This window comes from Conger conger, chromosome 3, assembly GCF_963514075.1.
Source record: "Conger conger chromosome 3, fConCon1.1, whole genome shotgun sequence".
Lineage (NCBI taxonomy): Eukaryota > Metazoa > Chordata > Actinopteri > Anguilliformes > Congridae > Conger > Conger conger.
The window spans coordinates 24,472,828-24,495,753 of record NC_083762.1 but is presented as its reverse complement, the minus strand read 5'-3'; the positions used below and the strand labels follow the sequence as shown (position 1 = coordinate 24,495,753).

Below are 22,926 nucleotides of genomic sequence, written 5' to 3'. Positions count from 1 at the left end.
AATAATGAGGATGGTGTGTTAACTATGCAGGAAATAACTCGGTACATTACATTAGATTTATAATTGAGATGTTAAAATTGTAATGCCAAGGCTGAAATGGTTAGCCAAAATGCATTGTACTTGCTGTGTTTAAAGCAACCGGTAACTTCTCAATCTTTTTTTCCTCTCCCTCTCTTGTAGGTCCTCGGAGTTTCCATGTTCTAAGCTAATGTTGGAAGGTGTATGGAAAGAGGATGTTTTTTTGTGTTGTTAAAATAAACCTCTCGATGCTGTGCAGGTGTGTTGTGTGGAGAATATTTCACACATTCTATGGACTAAAGTGCACCTGAGGCAGCATTGCTTGCCCTACAAGGGGACTTGTTTAAACTAAAAAGAAAAAAGAAAAAAAGTACAAAAAAAAAAAAATCTACTAAAACATGCAATCATTGGGTAAGCTTTATCTGTTTAGTTACACAGTGGCTGACCAGTTTTGAAAGCTATGGAATCTAGGGTTGTCTGCAGCCATATATTTAAATTTTGTTTTTAAAAAGTGAGGATAAATGTCATCTATTGTCAAAGGCATCATTAACAATGAACTCCTGGGATCTTTCGGAATTGTGGTATTTTCTAAAAAATAAAAAAATGAAATAAAAATATAAAAAGGGGATAAACTTTTTTTTTTGTAACTTAAAAAAAAAAAACTTTGTTTAATGTATAGCCCTTTGTAATAGTAATTAGGTGTAAATTAGTTATTTATAAACAGGTTATTGCTCATCATAGTTGCGTATTGAAATATTTTATTCTTCTGATCTATCTGATGTGTGAAAAATGGAGGAAAGTCTCCAGTTCTTTTTCTTTTGTGTTTTTGACAACCACCCCCAGCCCTCTCCCCCCACCCCACCCCACCCCACTGACTATATCGTGTAACTGAGGAAATAGCCAGGCCCCGGATGCATGGTGGTCCCTGGGCGAGTTTCTGCATTGAATCACTGAAACACGGAATCCCCAGTAGCTCTGAAGATCTCAGCACGGTGCAGGAAACTGAGAATGTCGGTACATTGCAGTAGTCACAAAGCTTACCCAAAGATTTGAACTGTTTGCCGGTCCTTTTCAGAGACTAATATTACGAAAGCCAGTGGAAACCTCTCCTGTAGTGCCACTGTATTGTGTCTAATTAAAGCAGAGCCTGGTATAGTATGTTTGCTGAAAATAATTTTCTCAAAACAGATATACAGCTTATTAGAGTGTTGGAATAGGTATCTACCTTTTAAATAAAGTTATATATAAATTGGTGCTGATTTTATAATTGTGCAGTTAGTTTTTCTTACTTTCAAATTCCGACCTAAAGTTGCAAGGTTCCAGAAATGTATAAGAAACTGTTTAAAAAATGCATGTGTAGTCATGCATCGAGAGATTTTTAAATTTGTATTTTATATTGTTTTTTTTTTCTTTGTCTTTGCAAAGTCTTCAGGTTTCTATATCTTTTTTCCTATGTGTAAATGAGTTTCAATAAGGTTCACAAATGGATACATGAAATTCAGCTTTAAGTTTTCCCATATTAAAATGTCCTTTCACAAATCCTGATATAAAAGCCTGTAAGATACAGCCAATCTTTAAACTCCTATCGGGAAGTTAATATTACTCTGCAGTGCTTGGGCAGCTAGACAAAGCTTAAGTCTAACATTAACTTATAGTACAAAATGTACATTTTAATGAAATGTTTTGTCTATTGAGGTATATTCTTTATAATCATTCCATGCCTTAGCCTTAACATGCTTGTAATACAGAACTTGTTTTCATGCAGAAATCTTCCGTATAAGTAAATTAAACAGTCATGTTTAAAAGTTTAATTATTGGGCTGTTTCAGCCACTAAAAAATAAAATAAAACAAGTTGACGAGTGTAATATTGAGGAAAAAGTAGATAAACGGCATATGTCTGTTTTTTGTTTCCTTTTTTTTTTTTACGTAATTAATTTACGTAAGTAAATTCTATCATGCTTTGAAAATAACTGTCTAGTGTTTCTGTCCCTCCCAACTGCATTGACAGAATTGCTGAAAGGACTGTGCACATTTGTGCTTGTGTATGTATGTACATACACACACGTGCACGCACAAACACACACACATATATAAATATATATATATACAGTATATATCTTAACCTTTTGTTTCTCTACCTTCTGTCGTCCAGTGTACTTTTTCTGATTTGTATTTATGTCTGGAGACAGTAACTTTTTGAATAAAAGTAAACCTTCCTCAACTGTGACTGAAGTGCAGCAAGGTTTGTCTGATATCTTTTACAGCGCCCTTGTAAACCACTCCCTCTGCCAGTCTGACTGACTGACTTATCTGTTTCCAGGTGAAGCAAACATTCATTTTTTATTCTAATTAAAGGATGCTTGCCAATTGCCTGGACTCAAAAGACCTTGTAATCCTTACGTAGCTAGTGAAGATCTTGAGGAACTGGGGAGATGCTGTCCGAGGGGACCACAGGGGGAAATAACCAAGTGTTGCTTTCTGACACTTATGAGCTGAGGAGAGGACCGTTGTGGGTACAGAGATCAGTGTTATTTGCTCTAGCGGTGGTCTCAACTTTGACCTCAGTCACATTTTTTATATCCCTAATTGCATAATTACTACTGCAAAAATTGGTTGGTCAGGATTGATTAGATATTATATTATCGGAGAGATGCACAGGGTATGTTCATTGATGTGCTTTGAGAGACATGAATGAGAGCTGAACTAGTGTTTTTATCTCATTGGAATGCCAGATGCATGGTTCTCTCCTGAGTTGTGCTGCCCTGTTCCTAGGATTAGTAAGGGAAAATGGAGAGGGTACCAAAAGTTTGGTGCAGAAAGAATGTGAAGAGGAAGGGGTAATGCCATCAAGGACATAATGCAACATACACCGTAAAATTATTTAATAGTTCTAAGCGGTGCATTAATAAAGCAAATGGGTAACCACACACACACACACACACACGTATATAATGTGTGTTATCTGCATATAGGATTCGGGTCATTATTCCAGCTGTGACACATGCTGAATGTGTGCGCAACAGGAAGATGAAGGATGGGCAGTCCTCCCAGGGTCTCGCCTACTCATGTCTGAAGACTCAATCAAATGATAAGCTTTCACTTTCTGTCCAGTATTATTCCAGGGTCATCCATCATAAGTCGATAGAATGTCCATTGTTTACTGAGAATTTATCTGGAGGAATTATTATTTTGCTTTTTATTAATTCTACAAAAGTAGGTGTACATATGATTGATATTACCTACATTTTGTATAGGTTCTCTGGAACAAGAAGAGCCCACGAACAAATTTATCTGACCAGCATCACTAATCCTGTTGCACAGTAAAGGCGTGATCCCCATCTGTGAGCAACAAATACAGTAGAACTTCAGTTGAACCTAGAACCGGCTAGCAATATCTTATTGAAGTAAAGACTTAGAAGCATTTAGCTAATGACATTACATTTCCAGTATAGTGTATAGTTTGTTAGGCTTTCAGAAAACAACACAGTATTTTTTTTTTCCAGTGTAACAAAGCCGTAGCATTTTCAATATGCACGCCAAGACTGTTACGTCATGGCCAAAAAGGTTGATGTTTTACAACAAATTTGTGATGCCTACTTCTAAATCAAGGACTTCCTTTGGGGAACTTCCAACGGAATCTCATCTCTCTAGCCTCTCGACTATAGGAAGACAGTGAAAACACCTTTGGCTCCAGTCCACTAATATAAAATGGGGTCACAACCAAATTATGCCTGTAGTCAAAAGGGTTCAAGAATAGTTGGCATTTCACTTTGGGTATGTCATTTTCCAGCTTGTGTTAAGAAAAGGGGCAATGCTGAAGGGATTAAATGGATCTAGTAACATAGGCAAGATTCACTTCTCTACATATAGCATTTTTCAATTTCCCATTTTTCATGATGCCAACTGCAATTAAGTGGTCTCCTTTCTCTGAATTTCTATAGAAATTAATCCATAAAAAGGTTGCTATTTTTTGTATTATTATTCGTGTGACTATTGTTCTTTGTAGTACTTGCTGGGTATGGTGCACGAGCCCATGCTTCTAAATAAAATACCAATGTTATACTCCCAAATGATTAAAGGTACAATAGGTAATTTTGGACTTCTAACGGTCAAGAGAGGACTAGCAGCAACACACACCACAACACTGTTTATCCCTCCCCCTTCTCTGTAAACACGCTGATGTTGAAATGCAATTGGCTGTGGTAATTACAACCTATTTTCAACCAATGTGCTTCAATTATTGTACAGTTATATATGCCTGTACAATAAGTTATATATGTTTTTATTTGGTACAGAGTGTTGGGCCATCAACTGTATATTTAAGGACTATAAAGACAGGTAGAGGGTGAGTCAGCATATCATTGAGCCTTTTTCAATGATAGGAAGGGATTTACAGTGGTCTTGTAACAATGTTTTAACACAAAGTTCTTACCTATTGTACCTTTGAGTAAAATTCAGTTTAGCTGATTTGAAGACTGCAAGTTTTTACATTGTTCACTGGTGTCCTGTGATTATTTTTATTTTTAATTTACACAAAAATGTATTCCACTTTCACAGTTCTTTATTCAGTTTTTTCTACATAGATGTGTACTTGTAGAATGTGCTAGTTGTCTGCTAATGGACTGTTATGTGATATCATTGCTTTTACCTGTATGAGAAGAATGGCGGTAGCTACCTTTAATTGTTAATTGCGCAGTATGTAGTGGTCCAATTGGAATTTTTTCAACAAACATTACAGTGAGACAAATTGAAGCTGATTTTAGGACAAAAAAAAGCATCTGGGTATGAACTGAACGGTTTCAAATTACTCTGGGATAGGTTTGTTTCAGGATGACGTGGGCAATATGATATTGATTGAAGCAATTGTATTATTATATATGAATTTGGCTTGCAAGAGGTGGCCAGGGTCCACAATCAGAATCTCATAAAAAAGCCTCATAGGAGCACATCCATATGCCGTATATGATCTGCACTTGATGCTGGAAGTAGAGCCTGACTCCCAATCTAGTGTAACTTCCAGGTTTCTGTTGCATTAATGGCCAAAACAGTTGGGATGGCAGGTGTGATCTTTTTCCATGTCGAGGCTAAAGCGTCGCCTTACAAACGTTCTTCTAGCTCTTTTAATCTAAAGGGAAATAATTAAAACAATTCATTCATTTCATCATGTCACCCATCTTCATTTCCCTATCCTTTGAGGAGGCACAATTCTTTTATTTGGGCAATGTGCTCTAATGTTTAAGATTACCAACTACTGATATACATTTATGTGAGTACTGGCTTGTGGTGAGAACGAACAGAAAGGTACGCCACAGCCCCCAAACGAGGCAGATGTGGTCACCGCCGAGTTTATTTTTGCTGTATTTGATTGATAAACTCCCTTGTTTGGCAAGTGTTCTGAAATGTCACACTAAACACGAACCGGGTTTCCCTCCAGTTTTGTGCGTAGTCATCCAGCTAGAATATGAAGTTAATTTTGGTTACTATTGCGAACATAACTATTTGCGAAAATCAAGTATTGATGATGCATCAATTCAAATGACTTGTTGAATTGTAACCATTCTTTTCTTTGCACACTGCACTGTTACTTCCTGTACAATCTTGAAGAAACGTGCGTTTATGGTTTCACTATTTCGGATCACATGTTCATGATGTCTGACTGTTGAGTGGAGGGCACAAACCTAGCATTGCACAACTACGCGCTTAAGCCTTTATCGTCAACGAAGCCGCAAAATCATACTTGCCTAAATATCAATTCTGTTAACATATTTTAGACGCATCGTTACTGATAAAAATCTAACGCCGGCGCCGCTGCACCAATCGTGGAAGCTAGACAATATTAGACAACGGCAAACATTACTTAGCCGATGTGTTCAGCGCCTGTTGTTGACTGGTGACTTTGAACAGGCAATGCATCTATGTTTCACAATATTAGACTACGACGAAATTTGTGATTTTGCACGTTCAATACATTCGTGATCGTACAAGTCGCCCAGTATTACAAGCTCTGCTCGCTAACCTTTTCCCACACATTCCAACATCCCACCATGCACTAGCTTGGGTCCTTTGACCCGGTGCATTGTGCTAAACATCCGGGCTAAGTGCGGTATTGTAGGGAACATGGCGGCTTTGGTCCTCCCTACAGACTGGATCAAAAACTGGGAAAAATCAGGAAAAAATGAGTTGTGAGTAACCTTGAGTTATCTGATTCCGTCGAAAGACGACGAAACGCTCCGAGTTGTATCAGTCTTGTTTCTGTGTGGCTAATATGAGTAGCTTGGAACCGTTGAGCGAAAATAAGCACTACTTTCTGCATTGTGTCCATCTCCCTAGTTGCTCTTTCTAGCTAGCAAGGCTGCTAAACATTCAGCCGGGAATAGTATCCACAGTTGGCTAGCTAACTGAATATGTGGACTTGTCGACGCGAGTGAAATTTAGCTCGCTGGCTCGCTAGCTACATTTTAGAGGGCACATTGTATCCAATCATTTAAAATAAACAGCCAACGATCGCTCCTGCTTCATCAAGTGAATTTGTGGCGCACACTTTCTTATCGTCGACGTAACGTTTGCCACTTAAAATGTGCACTTTATGCTGTTGTTTAAACCGATAATCTAACGGTCAGCAATATAAATATATAAATACACTTTGGTACATCTGGTCTTTTGTACAGAAATATGCACATTTAACGGATTCTGTATCCGCGTACGTTAGCTAGCTATCTGTAAACAAGTCGACGAGGTGAGCTAGCAATGGGCTAGCTAGCTAGCTAACGTTATCAGGCTAGTCTGGTATTAGCTATTCGCTAGCTAACGCCAGTTTTCGGCAGTCATTAGCTATCCTTATTTCGATCTTGCCAACTAGAGGGGCTTAATTTAGTACAACATTCAGTTAAGTAGTCTAGGTATGCTTATGTTAGCTAACTATGTTAAGGCAGGTAACGTTAGCGCTAGATAAAATAGAGCTTGCTAATCCGGTTTACTTTGATAGCGTGAGCAATCAAAGCCTAGTTATAGCTTGCCAGCTAGGCTAACGTAACCAAGTAGCGTTACTAAATTAGCTGTAGCTAGTAACGTCCGGACGTGCCGGCGTAATCGGTAGTAACGTTACCTAGCTAACTTTTACCAACTTGGGTAACGGTAGCGTGGTATAAGATGTAGGCTAGCTAGCTAGATCGCTAAATTACCTTAAACCATTCACTGATTAGCTAAGTTAGCTAGCAAGCTAACGTGAACCTCACTCGTCTAGTTAACGAAGTAGCTACGTCAAATCTTGAATCCAGTTACGTTAAGGTATTCTACTTTAGCTAGCGAACATATGTACACCAGTTTCGTTAACTACATTTTAGCTCTAACGTTAGGTGCTACTTTTATTTCTTAACGCTATAAGTTAGCCGAGTTAACGCATTAGCGCTAGTAAAGTAAGGGAGAGTATCAAGTTCAAGTTGTGATCACTTGAAACGACTACTAATAACGTTTGGGTTATTGGTAGCTAGCTAGCTAGGTACCTAATGTAACTTAGGGCCATTACTTCCAAAATGATTCAGATGGTAATTAAGTAGCAAAAATTCTTAAGTGTAAAAAATAGTTTCGGATGTATAACATAAGTCAGCTTTCTTAATAGGTGCGTGCTCGTGAGTATGCGGTTTACTGTATGGTATAGTTAATTAGACTCATAAACCATGTTTTTGTGTCTTGCAGTTTACAATTATGTCGGACTCTTGCAGACCAGCCGAATGATGACGTGATGCTAAGAGGTAAGTTGCACCGACATGTTTGAATCATCCACCATTATGCCCTGGGTTTGGCACCAGGTTTACCAATTAATTAACACTTGTGCATTAATCTAGCTGTGACGCTTATTGTGTTGCTTCAAGCTGCAGAATTAGGCCCCTTGACCTCCTGCCTTGTACAGTTCCCTCTTTGAATGTAAACATGCAGTTTGACCAGTATCTCAATGTGCACACATTGCTGTCACAGTGCAAGTGTCATTTTCCACTTTCATACACCCAATGTTTTGGGATTAGGCTAGAAGTGGAGCATCTTAGGCATGTGTTGATCTTTGAGTTTCTAATGGAAGCCATAGGGGTTTGCTCCATGCTGTGCTCCCCTCTCTGTGGATTCTCCCTTGCAAGAATGGTTTCTAGGTAACAGAGCATAATGGCACGCTTGTGGGTGCAGACTGTCTGTTGGCATACACTGGAGTTTAGTTCTCAAGAGACCTAAATATTGAGGTATTAATAAAGCCACGCCCTGTGTTTTATTTAGGTCACTGTCTTAAAAACTCTCTAAAGAACTCGCCCTCCATTTCATTACCTTGCCTATTTTAATTAGAACTCACAGGGTTTGACGCTCCAGATATGAACCGTTTTGTTTTTCATATAGGGACACTGAAGCACACTGAACACGGTTTGCATTCGTTTCCGTAAAAAAAGGCGTTGACCTGATCAGGCATTTAAGCAACGTTTTTTTTGTACCCTCCGTACTTTTGAAACTGTCATTTGAATAAAACTGGGAATGTGTAGCAGTTTCCTTTACATATTGGTGTCAGTGGGATTGTTGTTAACTTAATTTGGTTGGAAATCATTCTAATTCATTTCAACAGCCTTATGCTGGTTGGTTGTGAATCAGTTAGGGTTCAGTGGCGTTTTCATAAGTAACAATTGTGCGGCTTCCATCTTGAACTTGTGTGTTTTGGGGGGGAATTTTTTATTTAATTTTTTGCTATACATGAGTCCTGTCAGTAGACTGTCTTAGCCCCATATTTAAAAAAACCAATTACATATAACAAAAAAAACAAAAAACAGTCAAAGCGTTTATTTTTGGAAATGCCAGGACCACCTAATGGATGTTTCAGTAGATTTAAAAATAAAATATATCAATCAGTTGACTACTCCGAGCGCTTAGGAACTCAAATTAGTTTTATTTAAGTCAAATGGCTTCTAACGGCTCAGTTTCCTTGCGGGCAATGCTACACTGTCCACACTGCGTGAGTTATTGTAACCGGCCTATTATCTGAAAAGACAGTGGCGTGAAACGATTCCCAAATCACATTTGTTTATATTTGTAACAACAGCATCTTCCTGTGCTTCAAGGGAAAAGCCAATTTACCAGACGGATGCACAGGGCAGGGCACATACACCGTGTGTGCTTCTGTGAGATTGAACATTCTGTTCTCTGAAGCGGTTCAGACGCAAGACTGCTGAATTTTTTAGAAGTGTTTGAGTGAGACTTCTACCGTCTACCGCTGGGTGAAATTTCATTTGCATCACAATTTGTGTAGTGAATTGTGCTGGTACATCTGTTCTTTGGACACCGAGGAGCAGGCTGTTTTGTGCAAGTGTCTGTTCTGTTGTAGAAGGGTTGAAACCGTTCAACATGCCGTGTTTCCATTTAATTGGCATTATTTGGGTAAATGTAAACGTTTAAATGCTTTTGCATTTTCCTAAGCTTGATTTCATATTTCTGTTACATTTTGACTTGTATGCAGCCCAACCCAAAAATTTCTGGTCTGTGTGTGGATTCGGATGAGTTGGTGTCTTGCAGCGAACATGTTGCTAAAAGTGAAAAGATTGATTTTGGGAGTAATTATTTTGTGGCATAACAGCATATCTGTCATTGGTATGCTTTTGTATGACTTGTAAATTCTGAAAGGAACCTTGCTCTTCATCAGGGCTGTCAAACTCAAATCCTGGAGGCCCACTGTCTCTGCAGGCATTTGTGTTTCCTGTCGATCAGCAACCAAATAAGGCCTTGAGAACAAGGCCTATGAAAGACTTAAATTCATCGCTCTTGCTGAAACGTACCAAAAAGCAGCAGACATTACCGCCCTCCACGACTCTAGTTTGACGAGTTAGCCTACGCAAAATATGCACACGATGTTCATTCATGAATTATTACCTTAATTGCATTTGTCGATGGCAGTGCCATTTTGCCTGTTCGCTTTTGCCTCTGACAACATATATCCTGAAAATATGTGTGGTGCTGTTTTCTGTATTGAATTTTCCCCTTTGGATCAATGTGTTTGGTGCTTTTATTTCACGCATAGTTTCTTTTCATACCGGAAATAAGAGCATCAAAGGCATACTGAATTCTCCTCTTGTCGTCAGTGAGCCTTGTGGGTTGTATCTGACGACTTTGTCCATTGCTTTATTATTCCAGTTTTGGAGGGAACCAGTTCCACCATTATCATACCAGTAATAATGGTGGAACTGTACTGCTTCAAGGTTATGGGCTATGACAGACAGAACAAGCGGCCAGGGGCTAGCCCTAGAGCATTCTGCATTCTGTTCTCATTCAGAAAGTGCTGTCGAACACAGGGTTTCAGTCTGCGTGTCTTCAATTCCACGTACCCCGAGTGGCATCTAACCTGTTCCTGGCGCAAAATGTAATTCGCGTACAATTCAGAGGTAGAAAGTTCCACAGTTTTCCGATTCTGTGTTCCTTCTAATTGACTCATTAATCTGTACCTGTTGTGTTTTTTTTATCCTTGCAATTTAATTTCCTTCTGGCAAATCTTCTCTAATTCACCTTTAATGGACAGATACAAATGGATTGGTTTGGTGGAAATCGTATTACTGGGGAATTAAGTTTTCGCTGGTTTCAATGTATTGATTTCATTTTAATTTGAAGGTAATTTTAAGATAAATACGGTGATTTGGCTGGCATTACAAGATGTATTTGTTATATCATTGTAGCCATTCTTTGTTGTAATTCCAACCAATTGGCCCTGAAGGTACCATTAGCTACATTTGGTAGCAAAAAAATAAAATAAAAAATGCTGACCAATTGGTTGGAGTTACTTTCGAATTAAAGTAAAATTCTTCACCAGCCTCATAGCACAAATTCACTGCTCTGCTCTCGGCACAGCAAGTGTTATTGTATCATGAGAGAACGCAAATCTGTTTTTCTTTCCCCCTCCACCTCCATCCCCACCAAACACCCCTCCCCCCCCTTCCCGGGAGGTCGGCTTCGTTTTGAATGTTTTTTTTTTTTTTTTTTTTTTTACAATTACACATGCAATTCTGAGGTACAAGATGCAGAGAAAAAAAAACCATTAAGTGAAGTCTCTTTGACGCGGGGGCTGTTAAATGAACAAAACAAATAAACAACATCTGATACTAATCGTGTGGTTTTGTGAGTGTGTTGTGACTCGGGGGGGGGGGGGGGGTCTTTGAGCTAGTAGAGCTGATGCTCCTGCGTGCTCTGCTTGCCTCGGTGTGTTTCCTGGTGAGCGGACTTTGATTGTGTGAGGGTTTTATTGATGGAGACGTGTCGGTGTCTCCCCTCTCCCTCTTGCAGACATCCAGGCCGCCCTGTACGAGCTCTCCTGGCACGTCATCCGCGGGAGCCTGAAGTTGGACCTGGCTGCCAGCATTCTGGGCGATGTCGTGGTACGTAGAGCGCACGCATGCTCACAGACCGACTGACGGTCGCGACACACAGACCGTCACACTGATGGGCACACAACGCACAGACGGACAAAACGTACTCCTCCAGTCAAGGCTGGAAGATAAGTCCAGCTGCTGGTGGTGCAGTGTGCTGTCATGCAGACAGAAATGAGGTTAAGTTTAGGAAGCGTTGTTGACAGAGGCCATATGTGTTTATTACCTGATTATTTTTTAAGAAATTCCTTGTAATCTCGTTTTAATGTAATTTCTTTCCTGTAAACTCTTTACTGTAGCTATTAAACATCTGAGCAAATGACAAGGTATAAGCAGTGAATGTTTGGCCACCATTTTGTGAAAGCTGTATGAGTTCATTGCTTATGGATTAAATTTAGTATTCTTTGACTTTTTCTTTTTTACTTTCAAACAATGACCTTGAATTTGTTCCTTTTTTTGTTGTTTCTTTGATCCTACAAGAAGGAACTGAGGGTAGTTCACAGATGACTAGCCTATAGTTGTCACAGTGTATCAGGGGTGATGAAGCCAGCACACTAAGCAAAGCTGAAATCGCGCTGGAGTGATGGATAGCCCTGTTAGTGTTGTTTTTCAAATTATGTGTCAAGACCACTTTGTCTGTTGTACTTGGCATCTTCTGAAGTGTTGAAAAAGAGTAGGTCTTAATGTAACTCAATCCTATTTTGTTTGGGGGCTGACTACTACTGGAATAACATCATTTGCTGAACTTTTTGTGATGTTAATTCTGTCAAATTAAGATAAAATTTTAATGTTTCGTTTTTTTTCTTTTCCAGGAATTGCGTGAAGACATGGCATCCATTTTAGCTGATGTGTTCTGTATATTGGGTAGGAGTTTTGTGTTTTCTTCAAAAACTTTATTCCATTTTGTTATTTATAATGTAATTGGGTATCTGAATTAAACGGGCGCATGACTAACAACTTAAATGCAAATCGATCTTTGAAGAATGTCGGTTTTGCGATTTGATGGCCTGAATTCTGTGATGCAGATATCGAGACTGGCTGTTTGGAGGAAAAAAACAAGCGAGACCATTTTACTCAGCTGGTGGGAGCATGCCTGGTAAGTGTGAGCTTCAATGTCACCTTCAACTGCCGAGCAATAGAAAAGCGCAGAAAAAGCCGACCGTGAACTCACCGTGTTCCGAACACCGTGTTCCGAACAGTGCAGCTTTCGTGATGAATAAATAAAAAATTACTTCCAAACTTGGTCCGACTCGCATATGTGATCCATTTCAGCATACAGTGACAAGGTAATAGTGCTGCACTGTGACACTGGAGAAGCTGTTGCTAATGAGAGACTATGAACCAGATAGGCTTATACGGCGGTGTTTGGACCATAATTCGTTGACACGGTCTTCCGAACACTGGGACATTGTGCTGTTATTTGTTGTTTTCTCTATAATTATTGGTCCAATACACATCAATCAAAAGGTTTTAGTGTCTGAGATAGTCAATAAGCAACCATAAACATAAACTACATTCCTTGGGAGAAAAACTAGCATTGAACGGATGTTAACTTCTGGTGGAAGTGGCTGCTTCCCTGTGTTCTGTTCGGAACAGTGAGTTCTGCCAAGCCTAGGAGAAATTCCACTGCTGTAGCACTAGGTGGCAGCATTGCTTCACCAAAATTTGCCGGTGAATTATTTTTTCCCCTATGTTTTGTCATGGTGGAACATTGAGTTCAAGTCCAGACATTAAAGGTAAATAATTTTCTTTGTGGTGCATACATTTGCCCCCTTACAGTCTCCCAGACTCAGAAGATGATCTGGTGTTAAGTGTGATTGAATGGCCTACATTCTGTTCCACGGGGAAGTATTTATCCCCTATTGAAAAGGCTACATCGTCCTTCATTGAAAATGCAAAGTTCTCTGGGGAAAGCTTCAACAACGCTCTAAAATTAGATCTGAAATTATTGAAGGAGGCAAAGTTGGACATTTAAAGTACATTTATCGCATTTAAAAGCTCTCAATCCGAGCCCTTCCCTAAGCTGGTTGCTCACTCTCCTTGTATCTGGATAGCAAAATAATTCCTTTTCATGGCAGATGTCCATGCCTCCCTGCTCTGGCCGCTTCTGCGTAATTCAGCGGGGGGAATGGAAAGACGGAGAAATCGAATTGAAAAGCAGGGAGACCATGGCGGAGGATTGGGCGTCAGTCCGCTCAACATAATTCATTTTCCCCCCTTTTGATTTATGCCATTTTCCTATCGTGTGAATATAAATTGATATCATCTGCAGTGTTCATGCAGCTTTTAAATTCGAACAACCTTTGACTAGGGAGGGAAAGTAAGCTGTCATTTTTTTTCCCCGGTAAGAGGAGGAGGTGGAGTGGTTCTGCTCCGTGGAGTGGTTCTGGAGAAGCGGAAAGTTCCGGGGGCCGCAGAGTGGCTTATCTAGCTGAAGCTGTTGCTCTTCGTGCACCGTTGTGCCTCATGGTCCCAGTCTAACTTGGTCAGTGTCGACTGGTCGGGATTACCGAGGGGGAAACGCATTATTGGTCATAGCCTTTCCTGGGGAGTAAGCGTGTTCGTTCAGGCGCACAGCCGCTGTAATTCTGGCTGCCTGCCACCTGCACGCTTCTGTACCTCGGCTGTCTGGCGGGGGAACAGCCGCTCGGTTGGTGCATCGCACATTGGGAAGCGATGTCCGGCTGCCCCCGCTTTGAAGGATGGCCTGGGGTCGTGTGTTTGGGGATTCCCCAAACGGGGAAGAAAACGCATTGTTTTGGGAAGACCTGTCAGGATGTTTCCCAGAAGCTTACTACTGCCACTGTTCTGTGTCTCCATGACACTCTCTCTCTCTCTCTCTCTCTCTTCCTCTCTCTCTCTCTCTCTCTCTGTCTCTGTCTCCCTCTCTCTGCTCCCTCAGTTCTCTGTCTCCCTGTCACTCTCTGTCCCCACAGTTCTGTGTCTCTCTCTGTCACCACAGTTCTGTGTCTTCCTGACGCACTCTCTTTCTGTCCCACAGTTCCTTGTGCCGGATGCGGTCCTGAAAGAGCGTCTGGACCCTGAGACTCTGGAGTCCCTGGGCCTCATCAAGCAGGCGCAGCAGTTCAACCAAAAGATTGTGAAGATCAAGACCAAGCTGTTGTGAGTAGAAGGGTCCATCGATCACTGACTCCCTTTTTTTATTTTTCATCAAACCCTGACTCCAGACTGACTGAAATAGGTTTTTTGCTAAAACCCAAATCCATGGCAGGTTAGACCTTAATCTCTAATCGTACTGTATGTTCCCTCTCCTCTCTGAGTCATGTTCTTTCACCTTCTGCAGTGTGCCGTGTAGGAACTGCCTTTAGCCTGATAGAGATGCTCCCAAGTTCACATGTTCAGGCTTTAAGAGCAACAAGCCGCCATTGCTCTGCAATGTTGGAATATCCTTCTCCCTAGACGTGTGACTCCACAGCAGTAGGGACACAACTGTAGTAGTATTTAACACGCTTCTATGGCCCTGGAATGAGAATTTGTTTTAACCAAAAGCACCGTTTTCAAATGGGATAGGGTGAAACGTTAGCGGCAGTGCAGCTGAGCCTTGTACAGACACTGTGGTCTCCACTTTACTGCAGTGCTACTGAGCTATATAGAGACACTGTGGCCTCTGCTTTTACTGCAGTGCAGCTGAGTCTTATACAGAGACACTGTGGCCTCTGCTTTACTGCAGTGCAGCTGAGTCTTATACAGACACACTGTGGTCTCTGCTTTTACTGCAGTGCTGCTGCTACAGCCAGTACTGGCTCTCCAGTTAATATGTCTGAACTCCCCCTAGGCGGGAGAACTTTTGTAAACTGTGCGTAGCTGCAATTTGCTCAGAACCTCATTTTCCTCTGAATTAAAGGCACGTCTCCCCGGCTCTCCTGACAGTGATTAATTTCACACCTTTGTGTGGAATCTGTCTTTACAGTGCTTATCAAGATCCGCGAGCGTTCCGTAACTGCGAGGGCCCGGTTTTTCCGCCGCGCACCACCCCCGCACTTTATTGCTCCGACCGTCGTGAAAAGCGCGCACAAACGCGCTCGGCAGAATTAATTGGTTTTGTGTTCTCCCTGAATCGGGCCTGTCGACAAATCTCCGAACAATGCCTTCGCCAAGGCGTACAGTCGATGTACGTCTCTTTTCTGATAGCGGGACTGTCTCCTCCTTTCCGATGGTAATTGAATTTTTGCCAAGTGAAGTTGTTCGCTGGCTTATAAGAGGCGCCTCGCCCCCCCCCACCCTAACAACCAACCCCCCCCCCCCCCCCCCCCCCCTTCCTTCTGTAGTTACAAGCAGCAGAAGTTCAACTTGCTTCGGGAGGAGAACGAGGGTTACGCCAAGCTGGTCACGGAGCTCGGTCAGGACCTGTCGGGAAATGTCACCAGCCACCTCGTCCTGGAGAGCATCAAGTCACTGATAGGTATGACTCATGTGGTTAGTGCTGCACCCATCATGCCCTGCTGTCACATTATTCACCTTATGTTAATTTGCTAAGCACGTATCCCTTTCTGGAAAAATCCACATCAATTACACCCTGACACATTTTCTTATACTGCTGAAGTCATGCTGAAATGGCATAGGTTAGTACCGTGCCCGAGGATAGTGGTCACGCTCCACCTAGCATCTTAGCCCGCTAACTGCAGATTACAACTCTAGTTTTGTGACACGGTGCCACTGCCCTGCGGACGTCTAATGCCGTAACCTAAGTGTATCCCTTTTCATTAAATGTTGGAAGATTTGGTTGGGTTTTAATATAAGCCTAATTACAGCTTACCAAAGTGCCAATTTCCCAGTTTTGATGAAGAAATGAAAGTGACGTTCCTGATGGATCCGCCAAGTCACCCGAGACGTAAACTGGTTTCCAGAAGACTTATCGTTTTAGTTTGGAATGAAAAATGTCATTTTGACGTCTAAAACTCTTGCCAAGCCCTAAATGCATGTTTTTCTTGTTTGCTTGTTTGATGTGAATTTTAGTCCTGTTTAATATTTGCTCATTTCAAGGTGGCATGCTTCCACAGGCACTGAAAATGGATTTGCTCAGTTTTACTTATTCTCGTGACCATGGTAATATATAAAATAATTAATTTCTTTTGAAACGTATTCTATTTTGTATTCAGGCCCACGGATAGAAATTGAATGGCCTGTACCGAATTTAGTTTTTCCATCCTTTCGGGCAGGGCGGCAGAGGGACTGCCGATTTCTGTGTGGTAAATGCGGGTCAATTAGTTTACACCCCGCCTGTCATGTTTTCTGCTTTTTCGACATGCAGCGTAATGCATCACGCGTTCACACAGCACAAAAGCAATCATTACGAAAATAAATCCAATCATCTCATTTTTCAGTAAATGGAATTAGCCGCTGACATTGAGGAATGTGCGGTATCGGAACATTCTAAATGCAGATCAAGAATTAATTGTTTATCATCAGAAATTGCTGCTCTCGTGAAAAACAAATGTCAGGAAGTTGCTCACCTAGAAAATTAGTCGCGTAATTTGTTGAGTTTCTGGACCGTTTCTACCGACGGGAGAGGCCCGGCTCTTTCTGCTTACCTGACAGGATTTCGTCCCTCTCTATCACTCACTTTCTCACGCTCTCTCTCTTTTTAATCTTCCCTTTTTCAATCTCTTCCGCAGGGTGCTTCAATCTGGACCCCAACCGCGTGCTGGACATCATCCTGGAGGTGTACGAGTGTCGCTGCGAGCAGGACGAGTTCTTCGTGCCCCTCATCAAGTCCTACATGTGCGAGCACCAGACCCTCTGCCACATCCTGGGCTTCAAGTTCAAGTTTCATCAGGTGAGAGCCCTTCGGACCGGGCCTTGCGGTCCCGACACGCTTCGAACAGCTCGGCTTACCGACTTCCCTGGCGCGCGGAGGATGAAGAGCTCAGAGCCAGACGCCCTCTTAAAGCAGCCGTGTGTAAAAGCGCTTCACGCCAGTCTGGTGCCAACCGGATTTGCAAAAATGCAAAAGTGCCGAGGTCCATTCGCATGTTTGGCAATGTCAGATCCTCTGAATAGTTCTTAAACGTTTTCATATTGGAACAGAAATTTTAAATACCAATTTAAATACCAAAATTAGGCATTAAGTGCTTTTCAGGGATAGTAGCATAGTCTAGTTGATTACATACTTCCCGTACTATATACTCGACCCATACTTTAAGGAACACAATGACGTTCCGTTACTTTGTGAAATATCTGCTGTTATGTGGTGTCTGAGCCGTGTTTTGGGGCACGTTTCACATTTCGTTTTGGGGAAGCGCATATCAAGGGTTCTGCAGTCGGGAGCAGTGGCATGAAGAAAGAACATTAATCGGGCCGTTAAATTGCTTTGGTCCTTCTTTGTTACGGCAGGCTTTTGAGGGTCAGAGGAGCAGCATTTATTTAATTTCTCTTTGTTTCTCGCTCTCACTCCCCTCGTGTTGTGAATGTGTTTGATATTGCTGATATGTCTGAAGGATTCACGCTTCGCTAAGTAGCTTGTCTGCTTTGTATTATGTGAAGTAAAAGAGTTCTGATCTGGGCCCTTGCCAAAGTAACCCCGTGCCCCCCATCCCCAGGAGCCCAATGGGGAGACGCCATCGTCGCTGTACCACGTCGCTGCCACCCTTCTCCAGCACAACCTCATCGAGCTGGACGACCTCTACGTGCATGTGAGTGAACATCTACTCCCGTCCTCTGACCACCACTCACGCCGGAGTTCTGTCTGCCCAGACCGCAGCGTTGAAGGGAGAACTGCTAATGTGGCATGTTGGGCCTCACCCTCTGAGTAATTGCTGTGAACTGTGTTAAAAAAGCCAGTCTTTTGAATGTTATCAACAAAAGGTTATTTCAAATTATGATGTCAACCTGGCTGCAAATCTTTTATAAGAGGAAAAGCTGTAACAAATGTAGGTTCAGTGTCATTTGAGTTTATCGATCCCTCCATTGTAAGAAGGTTTGAAGAACATATTTCTGGTTTTATTTAATTATCGTCGTAGCAACATTTTGCAACATTACATTGTTGTGATTGACCTGGTGACATGAAACTCATATCTAGAAGTTGTGTATAATGTAACATAGCACAATGTACATTGTGGACTTGCCACAATAAATATATTTTAGGTTCCCTTCCTTCCCTTTTCAACTCCGCTGTTGTCTGGGTGTAATGTCTCTGGCACAAAATTCTGAAATGACATCATAGGGCGACATCGCCGTGGGGAGTAATGGGTCTGTCCAGCTGTGGGTGCCCCCCTGGGGCCATAACGCAGGCCATTTCTCTTACCCCCCCAGCTGATGCCCCCGGACTCCGCCATCGTGGAGGAGCACAAGGGCGAGATCCTGGAGGCCAAGCAGATCGCCCGCAAGCTGACCATGGTGGTGGTGCCGTCTGAGAAGAGCGAGGACAAGGACAAGGACAAGGAGAAAGAGGAGGAGAAGAATGACAAGGTGAGCGTCATCACGCTGGAGCACACCAGTCCACCTAAATATGTCCTTAACAGGGACCCACTAGAGCGCATCAGTAGACCCAAACATGTCCTTAACAGGGACCCACTGGAGCACACCAGTAGACCCAAATATGTCCTTAACTGTGGCTCACTGGACCACACCCGTAGACCAAAATATGTCCTCAACAGTGGCCCACTGGAGCACACCAGTAGACCCAAATATGTTCTCAACAGTGGCCCACTGGAGCACACCAATAGACGCAAGCATCTTGTTATCAGTGGCTCCGTGGAGCACACCAGTAGACCACCATATATCATTAACAGTGGCCTACTGGAACAGACTGGAACACACCAGAACACCCAAATATCTCCTTAACAGTGGCTCAGGGGAGCACACCGTACCACAATATCCCCTTAAGCATGGTCCTGTGGAGCACACCAGTAGACTCAAGTATCCCCTGAACAGGGTAGCCCACTGGAGCATACCAGTAGACACAAATATGTCCTTCTTTCTGGTCCTCACTGCTGTAGGAAAGCACAACTGTCCAAATACGGGCAGGTTTTAGAGTCTGGTGATTAAAATATCCCGCTGATTAAATACAGTATTTAGGCAAGGTTTTCCAGCGCTTATCTGCGCAAGGTCGTCCTGAGCCCGAGCCCAGTTCAGCACAAACATCAGCAGGCAGATGAAATTCTAATTGTATTTATTAATGAGCAGGACAAGGCCCTAAATGAGCTACAAGCTGTTTGGGGCCGAGGCGCCTCTGGAGAGATTGCATTGTTCAGAGCTGGCATATTTAATATTTAATAACTTTAAAATGGGGGAGAAAGCCGCCCAGCCTAGCCTCGGTTAATTAAAAGATTACATCTGAAGTTCTGGAGGACTTTTTAATGGGCTAATGTCGGCCGGGAGGCGTTGCGCTCAGGTTGGTGCTGGACACCTTAAAGCAGAACACGAACTCTGCTCGGTGAGAGAGAGAAACTGTGAATTCACTTTCCTCATAGGGAATCTAAATGTAGCCGAGCCTGGCAGAAGCCTCGTTGTCACTGCACGTATCGTTACAGTTTTTACAAGGTCATAAATTATCGGGAACATCTGCCTTGTTCCGTTTTTTTCCTCTCAAATAAAGTCTGAACTCAACTGTACCCTTCATCAAATAAAATTGTTGGAATTGATACAAGGTTAAGTGCATACCACCCCCCCACCCCACCCCACCCCATTTGATATTTGGGTATTTTTGTGGGGTTTATTTCCGCATATTTGGAGCTCCCTGTCTTCAGAATTGGAGACAATGGCTGCTCATGATTGCCAGGTTTTATGTGTAGCTGTTGGCGTATTCTCATTGGGGAGCATTGTGAGAAGCGTGTAGAGGGTTTGTGAGCTTTGCAGTTCAGAGCCATTTTTTGTCCAGCTTGCGAATAGACGGAGAGAGTGGGTCAGTCTCGGTCTTCTTAGCCAGCCTTCTTCAGGTAAGATGGAGGTGGGCGTTCTCACGACTGGAGCAGAGGTCAGCGATCGGCAGTCTGAACGCGGCGGTGGCGGAAAATGTGTGCGATGCCTTGCGAGACACGCAGCCGTCAGTCCTGGCTCTGTTGTCATGGGGAGAGAACCGCTTTGCTATGGCAACCTACTTCCTGTGAGGTTTCAGACACAGAGATATCAGACTGATATTATGTGGTGGAACTGTCGTTGAGTGACCTGATCTTCTCCTTTAGACATGAGAATTCCACAGCATCTCATCATGCTCCTCAGAGGCTGAGAACTGCTGGGTTTTCCACCCTCCCTGTTCCTGGGAGTCTGGTGTGAAGATAGTCTGACCAATCAGTAGCACCAATTTTGGTTAATTACCTGGGAGAAAAGGAAACATGGGCTGGATTTGGCGTCCAGGGCCAGATTAGATTTGATCCCTCAGCGAGACCACCTGAATATGCCTGAGCTAGACCATATACATAAACAAATGTGCCATTCCATTAATTGAATGCACTCCGTGTCTATGAATATACTGCTCGCCTCGACTGTCCTCGACTGACTGCTTGATGAAACTCAGTGGATGTTTTTTTTGTCAGCTGTTTGTTACCTTGCTCACCCGCTTGCCTTCCGTTTCACACATCACGGTCGAGGAGTATGAGCTATAGCCCCAGTTGCACCTTGTTGATGATGTTTTCCTCGGACTTCCATGACTGTGTCACCTTGCACACTTTCTTGTGGAACATCAGCGAGTTTGACAGTTGGTCACTAAACCTCCTGTTAAATGTACCTCAGCGGTCACCCTTCTTTCAAAGTCACTGAGAAGTCGCCAGAATAACGGTTACCAGGCCATGCCCAGCATTTTTAAACCAGAACTCTGTGCATGCTGGGATGTTCATTGCTTGATGAACCCAGGAACCACACCTGTGTGGAAGCATCTGCTTTCAGTGCACTTTGTGCCCCTCTGGAATTTGTTTTGGATACTTGGAGCGTCACTCGATAACACTGTGCTTAGTTTTTTTACCAGAGCTTTTAACACACTACGTCTCTTATAACACCGTGCAGTCAAATGTCCTACATCTTTTAAGAATGAGCGCTCCTTTCTTGCGAACCACAATGCGATGGCGCTCCTGCACTTTGGCTGAACGCCTCGTCCTTTGCTGCGCTCAGCATTCAGCAGCCTCCGCAGACTGGCCTTCCAGAGCTTTCCGTCACGATATCGAGCAGCCGTCGCAGACAAGACTGTACAGCGTCTCCCGTCTGTCAGGGTATTGACTGGCTTTGGCGGACGAGCCACCCGCAGCACCCCACTGGAGGGGTATTGACCCGCCATTACGGACGGGCCCTGCGGAGCCTCTCGTAGGCAGCGGGAGATCATGGACGGCTGGCCGTTTCGGCGGTGCGGGACAGCCGTTACGGAAGTCTCCTCCCCGGTCGTTTTGCGTGTGGGCTGGCATGGACCCACCCGGCTGCCCCGCCTCACTCTCTCTCTCTCTCTCTCTCTCTCTCTCTCTCCTCAGCCCGCCGATAACCAGAAGCTGGGCCTGCTGGAAGCTCTGCTGAAGATCGGCGACTGGCACCACGCCCAGAGCATCATGGAGCAGATGCCCGCCTTCTACGCCACCTCGCACAAGGCCATCGCCGTGGCGCTGTGCCAGCTGCTGCACCTGACCACGGAGCCACTGTACCGCAGGTATGATCCGGAGAGACCGCGCTAACGTGCTAACGCGCACGCTACCCTCACCCGCATACCCTCACGCTCACACGCATACCCACTCGCACAAGCCTCGTGCTCACACGCATACATGCTAAATTTAACACGCATTCTGTCTCGGGCTTATTTACTTAAAAAAATAATCCGTTTTACTTGTGTAGCATTTCATCGAAACAGTTACAAAGCATTTCACAATAGTTTAAAAGGAACAATTCAAAAATCTTAAAAATGAAGCTAGATAACAGAGATTAGAAGTAAAAAAATATATAACCTATAGCTGAAAGCAATACCTGGAAAATTATTTTAAAAATGAGAAAGCAATGGTAATGTAAAAGCTAATCCATAAAATAGAGTTTTTAAAAGAAGCCCGGAATTTGGCTAGCCTGATCCTCAGCTCCCGGCTCTTTTTCCTCGGTCGTTCCAGATCCGGGGTCCCCAAAGGGGCCAAAGGCCGCCTGCTGCGGCCCCTGCGGAACAAGAGGGCCCCTCGGCCGGCTGAGTGCTTCGAGGACCTGCGGCGGGAGGTGTTCAGCATGCTGGGGTACCTGGGCCCGCACCTCTCCCACGACCCCATCCTCTTCGCCAAGGTGGTGCGGCTGGGCAAGGGCTTCATGAAAGAGGTGAGGTCACGCGCCGGTCAGCCGTCCCCCGGGGCAATCGCGGCTGAGCCTTTCCCCCCTGAGTCAGGAGCCTGTTGTGGGGAATGTGACTTTGCACAAGGTTACCCGCAAGTGCTGTTTGTACCCAAAGCGCCCTCCTCGTTCCTTTTGTTTGTGTTGTTTTCCTGGAGCACATCCCTGTTTTCCTACACCAGATGAACCGCGATGTATAACGCGAGCCGGGGAATAAGTCCGGTGACAAGCAAAATAAATTGGATGCGCATTGTGTGCGTGCGGGAGGAGATGAGAACGGGGCTTCTG

The 22,926-nt window shown here is 43.4% G+C and overlaps 2 protein-coding genes across 3 annotated transcripts in view; both read left to right on the top strand.

Moving 5' to 3' along the window:
- Positions 1–2,240, top strand: part of stag2b (STAG2 cohesin complex component b) — a 37,835-nt gene extending 35,595 nt beyond the window's left edge. For both annotated transcript variants that reach the window (XM_061233749.1, XM_061233750.1), the window contains one exon: positions 181–2,240. In XM_061233749.1, the coding sequence (XP_061089733.1) occupies positions 181–204 (24 nt within the window). In that variant the 3' untranslated portion in view covers positions 205–2,240. The remainder of the gene's footprint in view (positions 1–180) is intronic.
- Positions 2,241–5,678: 3,438 nt separating this feature from the next.
- Positions 5,679–22,926, top strand: part of thoc2 (THO complex 2) — a 62,900-nt gene continuing 45,652 nt past the window's right edge. Inside the window, exons 1-12 of the mRNA XM_061233483.1 lie at positions 5,679–6,201; positions 7,715–7,770; positions 11,315–11,406; positions 12,210–12,261; positions 12,423–12,493; positions 14,399–14,520; positions 15,687–15,820; positions 17,034–17,194; positions 17,958–18,050; positions 18,670–18,825; positions 21,813–21,985; positions 22,431–22,626. Of these exons, the coding sequence (XP_061089467.1) occupies positions 6,137–6,201; positions 7,715–7,770; positions 11,315–11,406; positions 12,210–12,261; positions 12,423–12,493; positions 14,399–14,520; positions 15,687–15,820; positions 17,034–17,194; positions 17,958–18,050; positions 18,670–18,825; positions 21,813–21,985; positions 22,431–22,626 (1,371 nt within the window). The 5' untranslated portion in view covers positions 5,679–6,136. The remainder of the gene's footprint in view (positions 6,202–7,714; positions 7,771–11,314; positions 11,407–12,209; positions 12,262–12,422; positions 12,494–14,398; positions 14,521–15,686; positions 15,821–17,033; positions 17,195–17,957; positions 18,051–18,669; positions 18,826–21,812; positions 21,986–22,430; positions 22,627–22,926) is intronic.